General features: G+C 34.6%; 2 protein-coding genes across 2 annotated transcripts in view; both read left to right on the top strand.

Annotated features, from left to right (window-relative positions):
• Positions 1–1,823, top strand: part of LOC142340492 (uncharacterized) — a 20,069-nt gene extending 18,246 nt beyond the window's left edge. The window contains exons 5-6 of the mRNA XM_075391067.1: positions 1,200–1,204; positions 1,585–1,823. Coding sequence (XP_075247182.1) covers positions 1,200–1,204; positions 1,585–1,823 — 244 coding nt within the window. The remainder of the gene's footprint in view (positions 1–1,199; positions 1,205–1,584) is intronic.
• A 3,597-nt stretch (positions 1,824–5,420) lies between these two features.
• The window catches only part of LOC142340241 (uncharacterized), a 41,226-nt gene continuing 28,216 nt past the window's right edge, over positions 5,421–18,430 (top strand). Inside the window, exons 1-2 of the mRNA XM_075390764.1 lie at positions 5,421–6,033; positions 16,569–16,783. Coding sequence (XP_075246879.1) covers positions 5,613–6,033; positions 16,569–16,783 — 636 coding nt within the window. The 5' untranslated portion in view covers positions 5,421–5,612. The remainder of the gene's footprint in view (positions 6,034–16,568; positions 16,784–18,430) is intronic.

Here is an 18,430-nt window from a genome sequence, read left to right as displayed (position 1 = left end):
TACCATGTTTCGTTGACGTTAACAATTTCAGAAGCATTTTTGTTTTATTAATAGCAAAGTGAAAAAAAACAAGGAATGTTCTTAAGCCGTCCATTCTGCTTTATAAATAGACCATTGCATATTTCAATTCAGCATCTTCAAATTGCTAACAATTGCGCTTAATTGTACTTTCTTATTTATATGCTTGTGTTAGAGCGTTGAGGGAGAGCTCATTTGTGCTTAAGGTAAAATAAATTTGACATAGCTGAACAAAATCTCTATTAGTCAACGCATATTTGGCTTGAGAGAATGAGTGAACAAGGGAATTCAGCTTAAGTACACAGCTTAAGCGCAATTGTTAGCACGTAATTGCAATTAGAAGATGCTGATTTGAAATATGCAGTGGTCTATTTATAAAGCAGAATGGACTGCTTAAGATCCTTCATTGTTTTTTTTTCACTTTGCTTTTATTAAAACAAAAATTCTTCTCAAATTTTTAACGTCGAAGAAACCAGGTATTTCTTAAGTCCAGTCATTGCGCTACAAAATTCACTGTTTAATTTAGTAGAGAAGGATAAAAAATTCTCCATTTCAACAATAGTCAGTTACCTTGAAATGAAAGAGCCTAATTGGTTTTTAATTTTAGAAAAGTACCGCTCAACTCTACTTGTAGATTAAGAAGACACTCAGCAGTTTTACATTTAACCAAATCAGATTACAAAAACAACGTTATCTCTGCATTGAATCACAAATATTTACTAATTAAATTTGAGCGATAAGTTTTTAGACTAACTAAGGTCTCAAGCCATGCTAATTGGTTACGTTAATCCGTGAATCTGAATTGAAAAAAAACATGTTTTTCCCTCATTTTTTACGAGTAAAGTAACTTTTGTTCATCGTGAAATAGCGACTTGAGATTTTCCCACCTAATAAATTCAATGCTTCTTGGATGTTGGGGGGGGGGGGGGTCATCAGCTTGTGCTCCTTACATGTGGGTCATCAACTTGTGGTCTATAAGCTGCCGAATCTGCTTGAAATTCTTATTGATTTTGTCCAATAGTTATTTTTATTGTCAACAGTTATTTTTATGAATATAAAGTCTTTGTTTATTGCTGTTTATAAAAACAAGGTGAGAACTAAACCTACCTTCTTAAAGGGACCCTAAAGTAAGCAGGAACAAGTGAAAGGTGTTAGAGAGGGCCACTTCTCATTGTTATCAGATGTCGTTTCCATTGCTTCCACTATTGCCACCCTTCCTCACACTTAATCTTGTTATGCGTCTCTCACCTCCATAATGTTATGCCCTCACTACGCTAGGGGGAGATGATATAATAATTGCACTAAATCGCAAAAAAAACTTTTTAGCGTGCCCTCAATTTTATCGGTGGATTTGATGATAAAGCTGATTTTTAATAAGTTTTGCTGTTATTTTTGTCTGTGAGGTTTTTTTTTCACCGCAATCACTGCAATCAACGTTAAAATCCGCAATTGTTACGGCCGTTTACCACATTCAACTGAGTTTTTGGTGGCAACTTGTCGTGTTGACACCTTGTCCGGGGGGGGGGGGGTGTTATCGGGTGAAAAGGGATATACCATCCATTTCAGAGTCACGTGCGTCTCGTCTGTACTTCAACATAGCCAAAGCACGTTCTTTGAATGACAAGGAAGACAGGAGACTTCAACTGAGACAGAACTCATTGGACGAACAGAAAGAGAGGTTAAAAGTTCAGAGGGAGAGAGACATGAGGGTGGTCCACATTGAAATGGTGTTCCTCAGGTTCTCATCCGGACATCTCGCCAGAAGGAGCAATCACCACCAACAGTATATGCTGGCAATGAAATAGATAACTTAAACAAAGAAGTATTGTTATTGGACTATATTTGAATAATTTTAGGACTGATTGGTTTCTTTCCCTAACAATTTTAACCCCCTTCCCTCCCTTAATAATGAATCATTCGTTACAGCTTTTCCGGGTTCCATTTCTGGTGGCGAAGAAGTATAACTAATCCGACAGAGCTAATTTGTTATTTCAATGAGAATTAGATTTTTGCTGAGAATTTGGCCGTCAATGAAGTAGTGATTAACCGTTTAGTAAAATCTGAAGTTTCTGACCATAAAAAACGTTATTACAGCAAATAGCAGATAAGTGTTCATCAAAAAAATATGCAACTTAAATTTTGATTTGTATGATATTCTTTCCTTCTGTCCTTCGCCCCTCGACCTGGGTTAAGGGACAGTGAAGATTTAACCTTTACACTTGAAACGGCCTGCCATCAATCTGATTTTTTATTAATCTTGTTTTCTCTATCACAGGTGTGTTCTAACCACACATACCTATGACCTCATATGAGCATACTTTCTCACATATGAGTTGTAATACAAATGATTTTTTGAAATCAGAATAACATCTTCAAACTCCGCTCTTGACCATTTAAAGCTGTACTACGAGTAGCCAAAATTTTGCCTGCAATGAACGTTTGTATCACAAGTAATTAATACATACTTCGTTTTTGAAGATAGGAAAACAAATTGGATGAAATATTGACCTTTAATTAGCATTTACCATGACTTTGAGTAATTATTTTTTTATGAAGTCACGATCGGCGAATCCGCTCTGAAAAAATTCAGATTGCTAGAACAATGAACATCGCCAGTATCTTTAGTGTTGCAGAACATCAGAATTATTTCAACTCTTTTTGATTACATTATTCTCAATTTATTTATACTATTTAATTACAAAGAAAAAGCACAGTTCAATTCACTAAAATCTCAAGTGGTGTTAAAAAGACAAACAAAAGTTTATTACATCGTTGATTTTACCAATAACCCGTGTCAAAGAAAGATGCACAAATTTTGTTAAAAATGCGCTAATTGTCTCAGATTGAAGCATTATTCTTACACTATTCTAGTTCTAGAATATTATAGATTATTCTAGATCTCTCAGATTAACTTACACGGAACTTCAAGTAACTTTCAGACTGACTGCACTTTATGGAAATAATCAAACAAGTGTGTTGAAAACTCATCCAATTTAGGTTGAATATACAACATTCCTGTATATTTTCCACTGATCAACATTATGAATGTACAAAAATCTTCCTCTGATCTCATCATAACAGCTCACAGACTGCGGTAGGGTGCCGTAAAACTTTGATGTCCAGAACATGGTAAAGCCTTTGTGTATAGTACGTACGAACATGCTTAACATAACAAATTTTCTAAATTTTGACAAAAAAGACCGACGATACCAACAATACCAGTAAATATAGCCATGATTTTTCACTCTAATACCACCAGTTTATCTCAGTTTTTCCTCATCTTCGATACTATTGGGAAATCAAAGTTGTACATAAATGCCTGACTATAGAAGATTTGGGTCTAAAATCATGGTATTTCGGAAAATTCGGGCCATCTATTCTCGATAAAACGAGGAGTGAAAAATCTGGTTAGAGATTTAAAAGAAGCAAGAGAAATGCTTGCACTTAAAAAGTAATAACAATATCAGGACAATTTGCAGTAGTACAGTTTGTAATTAAAACAAACTTTGTGATTCACCAACAGCTTATTCTCTATGACGGACCTATTGAACTCGTCACATAATCGTCACAGAACATGATCGTCACTTTAAAGGCTGTTTGCCTGGATAACAAAAACCATTACCTTGAGACAAAATTTTCACTCAATTTCAGTGATGTCAAACCCGGGTCGAGGTGTGGCGGTGAACTTTCTAAAGAAAGGCGGTGAAATGCGGCGAAAAAAATTTTACCGCGTTTCTCGTACATCATTTTTGCAGTGAATGCATTAAAGCGTTAAATGGCGGTGTATTTTTTTCACCGCATTCTCGGTTGATGCGATGAACTAATTTTTTTTACTTCAAATTATGTGAGATCTACGCTAAATTCAACGCAAGATTTTGAAGGACTGGCGTTCAAGTAGGATTTTACATTTGTATGATTTTAAATAAATTCAACGCATTCAGCGCCAAACTTAGCCGTCAATTCTGGTTTTTTAAGCGTTGACACCTAGACCGGGGGTCGAATAGCACTGAATTATTTTTTTCACCGCATTCACGGCATTTCTTACATTAATTTGCCACAAAAGTCTACTCGGTGAATTTTTGTAAGAATTGCAGTGAATTTCGTGGTGAGTTTTTGTAAGAAATGCGGTGAAAAGCGGTGAATTGTTTTTTTTTCGCCGCATTCTCCGTAATCACCGCATTTCTTACAAAAATGCACCCAAAATACTCAACCCGGGAAATCAATAAGAAACTTATCGTTTCAATCAATCTCTGTCATAAACGAATTGTCTACTAGGTTATACTAAAGCCACAAGTTCTCCTTACTGATCTTTTGATGTCAGTGAATAAAATTTTTTTGGTGCTGCAAATAAATGAGGGAAAAGATTACCTTAGTTATTTCATTATTTTCCAGCTATACTTGCAGCGCATTGACGTGAATCAAGTGTAAAGACAAAACAAATTTTCGAAGAATTAAGTGACAGTTCGCTACAAAACAAAAAGATTTGAAGATTACCTATAAAGACAAGGATCGAATTTGGGCTGAAGATTCAATTCTCCAGGTAGTTACGTTGATTGCCGTGAAAAGTTGTTCACTGCTAAATTCATCATATTTACTGTCAGCTTTTTAATCAAATTTCATCTATTTGATGTTTTTCAACAGAAGCGTTAAATTTTTAGCGGTCACTAGTTTTGACTTCAGTGCATTTCCTGTCTTATTTTTGGCAAGAAAAACTCAACCCAGGAGATGATTCTGATGATGTGCCAAACTTTGAATCTGTAAGAAGAAGCCTTTTTAATCACTCCTTCATATTCAGCCCGTACCTCCCACATTTTTGCACCCTTGGCAGCCCATTGCAACCCAAAAAATAAACGACACTGAGCAGCATTTTTCTAAAAAGTACTTCCATTCCAGCCCCGCTCTTGTCATTTTGGGTTGATATATTGTACCCGTCTGATGTCGATTCAAATGAACAACAAACTGAATCATTTATCAATCTAAATTATTCTTCTGCACGAAAAAAATCTTACAGATGTTTTTTTTGTCAGGAGCTTTCAGTAAATTCGGACGTGACCAACCTGTCAAGTTACGCAATTTTGTCTTGTATTAGTTTGGTATTTTGTGAACAAGTGTTCAATTTGGCTGAGTGGTCAAAGCTGAACACGTTTTTTTTTGTTTCATGGTCTCTCGATTCGATTTAAACCGTCCGTTGACCATCTCAGCTCAAATTCACAAAAAGCAATTTGTAAAACTTTTTGTGGTACTGATAAATTAATATCAATAACATTGTCATTGAATTACTTGCTTATGATTTTACTTATAACCTCATGGCTAATTTTTGATCAAAAAATTTTTATTCAGCAAAATAACACAATGGTATTATTATAATCAAAAGAGAATTAAAGATAACTTTTACATGTACTTGAGCACAACTAAGCTCTGGTCATACGAGAAAACCACAATTTTATCATTTCATTTTTTGTCATTTGACAGATTTTATTAACTTGAATCTTTTTTTCTAAAAAAAAGATAACTTCGAGCCTACGTACTCTTTCCCGTGATAATAAAAAAAAATTTGAGCGATATAAATTTTCGCATTTATTTAGAAATTTAAAATGTTATCTCCAACGATCAATAATTCCAACTCGTTCTTCCCGACTATAAATGAACCTACATCACGAAATTTTGGTGCAGTTAACCGAAACACTTTAACAAACCGAAAAATTAGCAATCCATTACCGTCAAGTAGTAGTTCATCAAACACTAATGGCAACCTAAATTTGACTTTATTAAGCAGACCTTATTTTTTTGAGTTTATAAAGTATGGAACAAAATTGGAAACCAAAATTCGCAGAATAAAAGCCAGAAATTGGAACACAACTGAAGTTACGGAAGAAATGACTAATTTCTTCAGTTCTATTTGTGAAGAGTTCCAGAAGTCGAATGACGTAATAACTTTGTTTCTGGATGGTCTGGATCAGATGTTTAAATTATTGGCGGCAATAGTGGATTCATTTTCAACCTTAGACGTTGCAGGTATGATTGAATGGAAATCGAGTCCGAAAAAAAACAAAAAAAAGAGTTAAAATCACTTTTGTTAAATACTTTATAAAGTCCAGCACTTTTTGGCTGTTCCCGGGTCGAGGGATCAGCAGCTGTAAGCGTGCATTTTTGTGAACTCCGCTGAATGTGCGGAAGTTATGTAAGATTTGCGCTAATTGCGCTAAAAATCGAAAAAAGTAGGTGCTGAATCCGCTGAAATAAAATATTTCAACACATTGCATACATAAAATCAGCATTTGTTTTAGCAATTTTCTTACATATTTTCAGCACTTGTAAAAATTTTAAAATCAGCGGATTCAACGTCTTTATAAAATAATTTCAAGCTTTATCTTGCAAAACTTCAGCAGCTTCTCAGCACCTTTCTTACAAATTTTCAGCACTTGTGAAGTTTTCAATTTCAGCGGGTTCAGGAACTTTCTTATATAATTTGACTTGCTATTTGATTGCTCACCATTGCTTATAAGATAGTTTGCATTTACGGTCCTTCATCATTTGCATACCCGTAGAGCCAGTACTCAAAAATCTGCGATGTTTTTCAATAATAGTTTTTATTGTTTTCCATCTTATCTGACGGAAGGAAATTAATTACACTAGAGCTACCGGCTTTCTTTCATTCAAGTGTTTGGGCTCTATACTCCAGCTGCAATAATTCCCTTATCTCAAGAGTTTGTACGATTCTTAAGTCTTAAGGCAGATTTACAAGTGTTTTAAAGTTCGACTTCTCTAGTGTAAGGGTGTTTAGTTTTGTTCCAGTGCTGCTTCTGTATGTACAGAAGCAAAAAAAATTCAAAAAAATTTCCGAAATGTTTAAGGAAAGCCTTGAAAATGCGTGAAATGAGTGCTGAATTGTTGTAAAATGAGTACTGAAATTACTGAAAAATATGTAAGAACTGCGCTGACAGCCGCTGCAGAAAAGGTTTTTCAGCGGATAAATCATAGTTAATTATTCGCTGAATGTACTGAAAAGTGCAGTTTGAAATTATGTAAGAAATAAGCTGAAAATTCATCAGATTAAACCGATTATAATATAAGATTTATCCGCTGAAACTATTTTTTCAACGGTTGTCAGCACATTTCTTGCAAAAATTTTGATGAAATTCTCAACCCGGGTTGAATCTTTTTAGCGTCTGTTGAATAGAATCTGAATTTTTATTTTGGATGAAAATTAAGTAAGCCCAAACGTTGACGAACGACAAACGAAATTGCGGTTTGGCAAGAGTGTATAATGATTTGAGGGAGCTGATATTCGAGTAAAATTAGGGAATTTTGGCCGTCTTTTTTCTGAAAGAAGAGTGAACAACAGGTATCTGCTGGCAACCAATAAATGATACGCTTTTACTCGGAAAATAAGACTCATGTTTTTTTTTGCTCCTGGTTAACTTTAACTCAGTTGTGGTAATTAAGGAAACTATTTTAGGAAACTATTTTAGGAAACTATGGAAATTTAGGAAACTATGGTAATTGGGCTTTGATCGGTCTTATCGTAAAAATTATTTTGGGTGAGCCCCACGGCATACTCCTCTCCATTGGGGTTAAAAAACTGTTTTTGCTGGCTGTCTATAATTTAGACGAGAGCAAATTGTTTAAGATCTTTTCATTTTTTCTCAATGGAATTTGAATAAAAAGAACCTACTGATCTAAAAATCCAAAAAAAACAACCTAAACAATTTATGGTCATTTAAATATTATTTTGAGAACAGAAGCTTCACAACTGTTTACGCAAGTTTTGTGTTTTTGTGTTTTGTGATGCCATCTCTTATAGTTCTGCTTACATTTTGTATTTAGTCATTTAACTTATATTTTGTAATTTAATTCCACCATCAGCCTTTCATGAAGGAGAGATATGATTTTTTTGTTTTTTTCCAGAATTATCAGACAAATAACGCCATTTTAACCAGCCTATTTCTCGTTTTTTGAAGTTCACCCTAATTTCGTGCAGTTTTTTCAGGTTAAGTTGCTCTTGAGAGCACCATTTTTGCGTAGTTGGGGTAGAAAAAATTTGGAATTGGTTTAGAAGTTGACCATCCAATCGACAATTAGTGTAGCTTGATTCTTTTGGAATTAATACTCGTTGTTTGAAAAGGTTTGGTTTTTTCTTTTTGATCTTGATTGTTGGATTTAAAATATACCGAAAAAGGACGCAAATCAAATTTGTAAAGCACTCGTTACTTCAATCAAGGAAAAATAAAGAATGTAGTTTGAGTCCAGTAAGTAAATATTAAACAAGCGGCAATAATAAGTGTTGAGACTTTTTTTACAAGTATGCAAACCTAAAAGTTAAAACTGAAAAGTATCATGGCGTGAAAACTAAGGGAAATTCCCCTTTAACCACATTATCTCCTCTAAGGTTGATGCTAGAATCGTCACTGCTCGTCCTTGACGAATTTGAAGCCGACATTGACCCACGTTTTTGCTCCCTCGATCCTGACCATAGCATAAGGATATCTGAAGCTTGTGCCCGCTGAGTTGGAGTCACCGTGATATGTGAAAAAAGTGAATAATAGTTGTCAGATTATAAGAGACATTGATATAAGAATTTGGATATCGATAATTGAAGATGAATGTTGAGTGAACTTTGGTGCTTGATTGCAACAGAAACCAAATTATATTACCGTTTTCTATTAAAACACCATTTTCCTAGCATACATTCACTGGAAGCTCATATGTACAATTTCTTAAAATGCAAGTATTCGAACTTTGAGCGTGTCTGAGTAGCTTAAATTTTGTAATCATGAACGAAAAAAGAGCAATCTCAAAAGAGTGTTGATATTTCCTTTTTCACGCTTCATTACTGTACTTACCAACAAACAAGTGTGGCTCCGAGGTCAATGTTTTTGATTGGCTGATGATAAGGTATATGAAAAAAAGGATAAAATTAGGCCAGTGAGTCATTTGGAAACCCAATTAGCAGACGTTTGCAGATTCAACCTCGGATGGGAACTATATCACTCCCCTATTTAAGAGATGAAAAGAACCCGATTCAATCTTCTAGCGGCACAGTTCTTTTTCTTCGGTGTCCAGTAGCTACAGCAGAAGTGTGGTTGACCCTTGAAACAGAGAAAAATTACAGCAGCCCCTGATTGCATATTTTTGTAAGTCGGTCGTTAATTAGGTTCAGAGCGCGTTAGAGCTACACCGAATGTGGTATAAAATGAACAGTGAACAAAACAACCTTCGTTTATCATCTTGCTTAAAAAAATCTCGCTTAGCAATCGCGTGTTTGTTGTACATGAGGATAGGAAAACAATGGAGTCTAGAGGGATATAATACAAACGGTTCCCCAAAATTGACCAAACTGATTTGCTCGCATTGCTTTAAATTCATCCCAGTTTACTCCAATGCGCATTTGGTTTGAAAAACGTTAGAATATTAGAGTTAAATAATTTTTTGCAGGATTCCTATTCAAACTATTTTTTGATCATCTATGTTATATGAAAATTACCGCAAAATATAACGACATTTCTCGCGGAGATCTGTTCCCCTGTGCTCTTCCAGCTTTTGACAAAAAAATTCCACTTTTGACGTTTCAATACAAGGCTTGTTAGCCTCCTAACCCACAATTGATTAGAAGACCTGCAAACCATTCATGAAAGTACATGCAAGGAATCAAGCTATACCGAGAGAGAATTCTTTCTGTTTTTGTCCGCTAGTTCTCGATAGTGACGTTTGATGCTATCTTTCTTAAATATCTTAGATAGTGAAATCTTATGAACAATTAATGAGGTTTTATATCTTCTATATATTAAAATATTGAGGCCTGATATATCATCACCGTTGATATCTAATGGGATGACATTTGACGCAAAGTTACCGAAATCAATTTTCAATTTTATAAACATTTTAAAGCAAATGTTTTTAAGCAAATGTAAAGCAAGAGTTTTCGGACGTCTCAGCTTTCTGCTGAAAAGTTTTTTAGAGTAATTTTATAACTTGATGCTTTTAATAGCCAAACCATTTTTCCGGTAACTCTCAAAGACCGCAAAATAATCACTTCTTATTTGATTTTAATGTAAACCACAACTGATTAATTGCTCTCAACTTCAATTAATTTAAATTTGATCTAATCAGTTTTTCAAAGTTAAAGTCGACAGTGCGCTTCGTCAATGCTTTCACAGTTGTTCATTTTGTGTCGCGTAATTATTTTGATTGTTTTGAACAGTCTAGCTCGAAAAACGCGAACAAGTATTTCCATCGATATTTGCGGTTTAATATTATGGTAATCTATTTTAACTCGGTTGACTTTGAATCAATTGAACTCTTTTGGCTCTCAAAAACGTTATTCTGTAAAACAATGTAGTTATTACAGAAACGCTTTTTAACCATTTTCTAGATTTTCTATGTAATTATGTGTTTGCAGAATCTGTTGACCAAACTGTTCAATTTTGACCGACAATTTAAGTCCGTAAAAATTGGACGCTTATCTAAAATATCAATTATACAATTTTTAAGCGTATTTGCAAATGATCTTTGTTGCAAATGAGATTAGTCCGAGCCACCAATAACTTTTGCTTTGAAAAAACATTTTAATCAACGGGCGTTATATGTTCTCACTCTCTTGTTGACGCTCATAATCTATATGAGTTTCAATATGGACGAAAATTGCTTGGATTAAATAGACTGTCATGAGAAAGCTCCCGCTTATCAGATCTTCTTATCAGACCTGAACCCCCCCCAAGACCCCCCTCCTCCTAGCTAACATGGCATAGGACTTTTAAGTACTTCAACCTCACGTCCCATTTTTTTAATATAATTAACTGCTACATAAAAACATAAACTTTACGCTGGGGTGAGAAACGGCACTGAGTTGGGGTGCGATTGAGCGCATCAACCACTGAACCGAATTGCTTAATGAAAAGTCCAAAGTGACTGAACATCAACTGAAAGAAGTAAATCACAGGGGTAAAATAAATTATTGCAGGAAATATAGAAATTAGGTACTATTGTTGCCAAAATTGAAAAGCAAATCACTACAAATAGTATGTGAGCCATAAAAACAATTAGTTGACCTTTGATGGACTCAAACAAGTTTTATTAATTTGATCATTTTAAAAAACCTATAAAAAGACGCAACAAAATGTTGTGTCGAAAGTTAATAGAAACCTGTAAACGACGCAAAAAGTAACCGTTGAATTGAGGAACCTTCAGAAAAAATAATGGACATAAAAACAGACGCAGAATTGAGAGATTTTCAGAAATAATATTAGGCAATTCTAAACGTGCAACTACACGCAAAAATATTGAATAAACTCAATTTAACAACTTCATTTGCTGAATTCAATACAAAAGCACTCACTAATTCAAAGTTAGCAAGCAAAAAAACAGTAATGACCTCACGTTTGACTTTTTGCCAAAATTTCCCTGTATTCAATCTTATGTTGATAAAGACAAACAAGAGGAGTTAGGAAGTTGCTACAGAGGAAATCTTCGTTTTATAGATGAAAAAACTTACCTAGGTGCTCGGTTTATTGATGGAGAAATAGCCAATTCAACCATAGAACATGGAAAAAAACATTCTGTGCAAAAACAATCCTAAATAGCACCAAAATAATAATTGAGGACCTCTTGAGGACGTCCGATATCGATCGAAAAACACAATGATACTACCATTCAATTAATGCACATCCTATTTGTTGGGGGAATGCTTGGCTAATCTTGGGCACCACGTAGACGGAGTTTTGCTTCCTTATTGTCCATATCAACTGACACCAGACTTCCAACCAACTAAAAGTTATCAGGTTTCCCTCTCATTTGTGAATGACAAACAACTCTGTGTAAACATTGCCTAAACAAACACAGAGCTGGAGAAGTAGCGAGGCGTCGATCAAGAATTTCAATTGATGGTAATTTCATTTTCCTTTCTGATAAATTGAAACTGAGAGATTTTTCAGAGATTAGTTTATTTGTCAATTACTTGTCCCGTGCTTGAATGGATTTTGCAAGGTGTCGAATGAGTTGTTTGATGCCAACAACAGGAATTGACGCATATCTTCCCTGGCGTACAGGTTTTCCGATTGCTGTGCGGTGGCAAAGTTGGTACAAAATCCATTGTACCGCGGTGTAATCACAACAAAAACTGTTCTTTTTTCTGAAGAAGCCCGATTATAAAGGCTTTGGATGAGGTCAATCCGGTTTTCTGACGTGCAATTCATAAAAAGCAAAAACCATGTGATAAGTTTGAGCCCTTTGAGATAAATTTATAACCTGTAAACTTTTTTAAACCACATAATTGCTATCAATTAATAAAGCTTTACACCACTTGTACATGCTCAAAAACGCGCATCAAATTAGGCTTAAATGCGGATTATAGCACATTCAGCACAAAAATTAGATACATTCAGTGAAAATTGAAATTTGAGTGCGAAGAAGAGATACATAAATCAAGTGATGCATAGCGCGCGAAAAGTATAAATAATTTTTATCTCATTTTCGCTGTTAAAATCCGGACAATTTTGCAAATACGGGTTGAGCAATTCCTCTCTATTTTTGCCTGTTTTGCTAACGTATCTATTTTCCGCAATATTTTCGCAATTTCAATGTATTAACATAAAAGATGCACAGATCGGGCAATTTTGCCCGTGCTAATTTGGGTATACCTCTGCGGCGTTATGTGCAAGGAAACAATTCCCGTCCTTAGATGACTCTTGCTTTCGTCTTTTTCTGCTTTGGGATGAATAGAATCGCCAATCCTATTTGACTTCAAAAATGTGCGAAAAGAATAATGTGTGAGAAGTATTGTGTGAAAAAGGACAGCACGCCAACAAATTCAAACTCATTGAGTTCCGTTGAACCAAGTGTAGGGTATAAAAGCTTCGCAGATCGATATCAGCTATTGGAAAAGCTGACATAAAGAACAATTCAGAGTGATATTGGATTTTGCCAGGGTAGCATAAACTTCACAATCCCAATTTACGGTTGCAGGGTTGAACAAATATCCAAGTGAATCTTTCTACTGTAGCATGGCTCCATATGCTAGTTCAATGAAATCATTATGGTGCGCGTGATGGAAATAACTTGGGGATCTCCGGGGCAATTTCGTCACATAACAATTCCCAACTTAATAGAGCGATAGATCTCGATTAAATATTATTTAACATTTTTGGGCTCAACGTTGACCTCTATTTTTAGAGTCTTCATAAACAAGCCCGCGATTTCCCATGTCAGATATTTGGTTGCAATAACTTGAATTACCAGAGAATTAACTTACAATTTCCTTTTATAGTTTGACACATTGGCTTTGGATACGGGTTTGAACTGCAATGAATCAGTATTATTATTTTAAGGTCCTTTGGGTTTTTTTCGCGCCCAATACGATCTACATATAGTAAAAAATGGTTTCTATTTGTGTTTTGTTGAATCCTTGATTCTCACTTTTCCTCCCAGAAAATTTTTCTCTAGCAACACTTTATTCTGCCAGAGAATGCTCCCTAGAAAAGTACAACCAAACTTATCTTTGAGTTTGAAAAAGTTGTTGACAAAAGCTTCTGGGAAACTATGAAATCAATAGTTTGAATATCCCGAGTAGCCTCCAAAATGATGTTTAACCCATATGTGTGCTGTGGACATCAAATTTACAAACAATTTTGGTTGGAGTGCTTTTAAGCCGTTTTTTTTGCATTTCGGAAGAGCCAACGCTTTCTTCTGGCTGAGAATTGGGCGTTTATAGTTGCTACAGGACTGTATTCATTATTAATTAACCATTGTTGTACCGAATCACTTTAGTAGAGGAGTAACTATATGCTCAACTAACTGGTTTTTCGTTCAGCCATTTTTGGCCGATCGATCTATTCATCGAAAAATAGGAGCGGTATCATAGGAAAACCGGTACAGCAAAGAAAACAGAGAAAGAGTTTTTCTGAAAATTGATTTTTCCAGGCAGTTATCGGGGACTATTTTTTTGTGAACGTTAAAATAATAACCGTTGTTCTCGCTCACATTTGCTGGTCTTTTTGGTCAAATTTTCTGCAATTGCAATTTGTTAAGTTGGTTAAGAACTGGGTTATTTGTGTTGCCTAATAAAACAGAGTAGTGTTGCTGAATCGTTTTATCCCACAGTTTCAGCTCAAAAGGGCGCCAAACAACTCTATTTAGCCCAATTCTGTCAAAAATACCGGATGTATAGACTTAATAACCGCTTCAACTTTCTTGAATAAACTCAACAGAAGGTTATTTTGATATTCCTATTGCATTAAATTGATTTTGTTATAAATGTTGCTAATTTTTTGCTAATTTAAAACAAATCTTATCCAAAATGCAAGAGTTAGTTATGCTGCAGTCAAAATCTTTGTAGCCAATTAATCTATTCTAATAGATTAATCTAATCTATTCTTGGAACAATTATGCGTCAAATTCAGTTATGCGTGCAGCAATATAAAGTTTCGTTTCAGTGTCATCGCGGCTTTGGAGAATCGACATATGTTTTGATTCTAACGGGGCAATACTTTTTAAAAAATATTGTAGTTAACAATTTCTTCGCTTTTTGTCTGGCTGTTTCTAATGCCATTTGACTTTGTCATTTAGTGTCATTAAGAAAGAGCTAATTTTTTTTGGTAATTAACTTTTCTCATAAGATGAAAATCCTCAAATTGGTCCTCATATTTCAGATTTCAGGATCCCAAAAAGACTTCTAATTCTTCTAACAGTTCGTTATTGCAGCACCAAAATAAATTAAAAACGCAACCACTCAAAATTTGACTCTCTTTGTTGTTTGTCTTGTCTCGTAGTCTCAGCATTGGCAGGTATCATCAGCTCCCTATGATGCCCTCACTTAACTCACTGTCTCGCTAATGAGGGGTCCTCATATCTCCGATTGAGTTACGAAAGAGTCTATCAAATTCTTGTAGATGATGGTATTTTGTTTCTTTATTTCTTTTCTTATCTTTCTGTTTCTTGATTTGCCATCCAGTCTCGTTAATACAATTTCTTACTGACATAAAATGATATACAAGTTGATTTGTTTAAGTTTAGGTTTTATATAATGGTATTTTTTGTAGCGCAGTCTTTTTAGTGGCAGGCATCCTTGGCTCCCACAACTCTAAAAATTTTAAAAATTTCTTTCTTTTGCATTAAGATTTTTGTTTACCTATTAACAAATTAATTTCGTGGAGTATGCGTTTTTTGAAACTGTTCTTCCTCATTTGGTAGTCTAAAATGAGCCGAATGAGCAGGGTCGGATCTTTATGTGTGAATACGAGCTTATTATTGACATTATCGTTTTCAATCGGTTATGTTTAAAGTTGTCAGGAAAAGGGCTCATTTTTAATGTGTTAAGTCTGATTAATAATATGAGGGGACTAATCCTTTGTATAAGGGGTTTCATTGATATGTGTTACACTGTCAGATCTGTCAGATCATTTAGTATCACAGTGATTAGTCAGTTCTCCGTAGAAAGTTTTTAAAAGTTTTGATGTGGAGCAAGTTTATTGGGTTAAAAGGGCTTAAATTATTCCATTTTTGCTCTTGGTATACATTTTTGAATTATTGATTGAGAGTTCCTGCAGGCGTTGGACTCGTTCTTTTATTTGTTTCAGTTGGAGTTTTCTGGTTGCCTTAACCCGGGTTGAGGTTTGGTCAAAAAATATTGTACGATTACCAGTGCATAGCGGTGAAAAGAAAACTTTTTTCACCGCAAAGCGCCCGCGTTTCTTAGCGTTGAATGAGGTGAATTTTTATAAGACTGGCGGTTTTCAGCGGTGAAAAATTTTTTCACCGCATGTCTTACAAAAAATAAACTACAGTACACGGGTTCGAACGTCTCACCTTCTGCATGTCAACAACTTCTTTTTGCACTGCGCCATCTGTCACTTACTTGAAGGATATTTCCTGTTAAGATAAGCGTTGAAATTAGAGGAGAATATTTGTAAGATTTGCAATTTTAGCGGTGAAAATTTTTTCACCGCATTCTACTGGTAGCGGTGAATTTTTTTTCACCGCATTCTGCTGGTAGCTCTGAAAAACTTTTTTTCACCGCGTTGTGCTAGTAGCGGTGAAAATTTTTTTTCACTGCTTAAGCGGCAAAAAATTTTTCACCGCTTAAAAGTTTTTTTCACCGCATTCAACGCATTGAGCGCAAACCTTACACTTTATACTCAATTCACCGCAAATCTTACATCTTTTAGCGATTTTTAGCGGTGACACCTCGACCTGGAAAGTCAAAGCTGCTTAAATTAGCAGCAGTTCTCTCTTCAGTACTGGCTATCTTCAGCTACAATATTTTGTCTGTATGAATTTTTTTGGTCTCGATTCTTTGTTTAATATTCAACTCCTCCATGTCTAAAGAACGAGAAAGAGTTCATAACCTTTGTGGACAACTCTGAAAGATCCTGAATTATGACAACAGCGCGACAAATTGTCAAAAAAGCTGATTTTGACTGACCAACGTTGAATTTTTATTGGATTATTTGATGAATGTACAACTTTTCAAATTATTTGATGAATGTGGTCTGCTGTACATGTTATAATTAAAAAATTAAAATATTGAAGATATTGAAATATATTAGTGCTGTGTTTAGATAGTATTATAAGTGAGGTGAAAACGTTCAAAGACAGACTAATGGGCGAAAGTGGCGATGAATCAACTTCTATTTTGCAACAGACGAGGAGAGCACTCCAGAGTATCAAACTAGCCAGTGAAATGTGCCAGACAACAACCTCTGATCTCATACGTGCAGCTGAGTTAACTTCTCTCAGTCAGTACACAGACTCAGATGTCGTTGATCTCCAGAAAGTAAGTGACTGACTTAAGTTAGGACTTTTCCACAACTTTCTCTCATTGCAAAAATTTTCAATTACAAATTTTCAATTTTTTTTAAAATTTTTGGTTAATTTTTCATAATTTTGGTTCCGATTGAAACCTTATCGCATTATCCTATTATTTACAGTTGCCATTGGCTTAGAGAAGACGTTCAATTGATCATAGATAAATTTTTCGAAGAAAAACTTATAGTTTTAATGGCCTCGACACTGTCCTCTAGCACTTTTCTACTATTTTTTTTTGGTTTTTGCCTGTAATTGTGGTCAATCTCAGAGTGATACGACTGCTTCTGATGACTTATTGATGATTCAAGAATGACAAAAGTTTTTGTTTTCCCATCGATGCACATTTTATAATAATTTAGTATTTATTGACTTCCGTTGAAAGCCATTGAAATTTATTTTTGAATTTTATTTTATGGCTTTGATGATACCGCTTTTCTCAAAATTTCTCGTGGTTTTAAATTATTTAATGATATTTGTTGGTTTTATAGAAGTCACAAGGGGACAAAAAATAGTTCAATTGTTGTTGAAAAATGATTCGAAAATAAAAAGTTATTACAGAAAAGTTCATTTTTTAACGGCTTCGTCACATTTCTCTCTCAACTTTTTTTTTCAATTTACTGTTTTAGCCTGCCTGTTTTTAATTGTTTTTCGCTTCTAAGTGAGGTTTTAAAGAAACAAATACTCAATGCAGTAAGTTTATAGCAAATGGCCAGAAAGTTAATGATGTTACTATTTTTCAAATACTTTTTAAAAATTTTTAATTCTGGTTGTTATACTTGTCAACTTATATCTATTTCTTATCATCGACAGGCCTCATCAACTTCCCTTGTAATTCATTTTTTAGCGTGTCTGTAGATATTACGTCTTAACCGATGTTTTGTATGTTGGGCCATATGCGTTTCAATAAAAGTTTTGTTCGTGGTCAATATTTGTGTTCCTTTTCCCTGCTTCAAGCGCATTCGCGTAATACCAGATCCCAATGATTTTCGAATGAATCCCAAGGGAACATAATTAATCTTTCAGTATAATTTTACTTGAATCAGTTAAAATAACTTTTTAATTAAAGAACGTAAAATTCAGATAACAGTGAAAGATTTTAATGGCTTCAATAATTTGTGTTTTGTCTGTAATTGTTTTGTCTGTAATTGTCTTCAAATTGTTTGTAACCCTGTAATTGTTTTGTCTGTAATTGTCTTCAAATAGTTTGTAACCCTTTCAGTTTTGCTTCGTCTTTAGCCCGGTTCTGTGGCTATTCTAACCAAAGACAGGTCCTTTTGGTTGGTTACTGACTTTTTAGTGAATGTATTAAGAATTTTTTCGTTAGAAGCTAATGGTTATCAGCACGTTTGAAAATTTTTGGTTTCAATAGTTTTGGTTGGTTTTTGAGTTTCGCCTAACTATTTGATCTTTTTATCGACTCTTTGCCTAGTTTCATTAAAACAACGTCTCATTTGCTTTGTAGTAACAAAAAAGTTAATTTGTGTTGATAAAGTTTCATCTGATTGTATTTCGACGTTGTTACTATGTGCCTTTCAGTTCAGATGTCAAATTTTTGCCGTAGAAAATGCTTCATGTCTACAAAATTAAATTATTGAGTAGTTCTGCAGCGGTTCTT

This window comes from Convolutriloba macropyga, chromosome 5, assembly GCF_964194025.1.
Source record: "Convolutriloba macropyga chromosome 5, txConMacr16.3, whole genome shotgun sequence".
Classification (NCBI taxonomy): Eukaryota; Metazoa; Xenacoelomorpha; order Acoela; family Convolutidae; genus Convolutriloba; species Convolutriloba macropyga.
The sequence above is the reverse complement of the archived record's forward strand: the minus strand, read 5'-3'. Positions and strand labels throughout refer to the sequence as shown.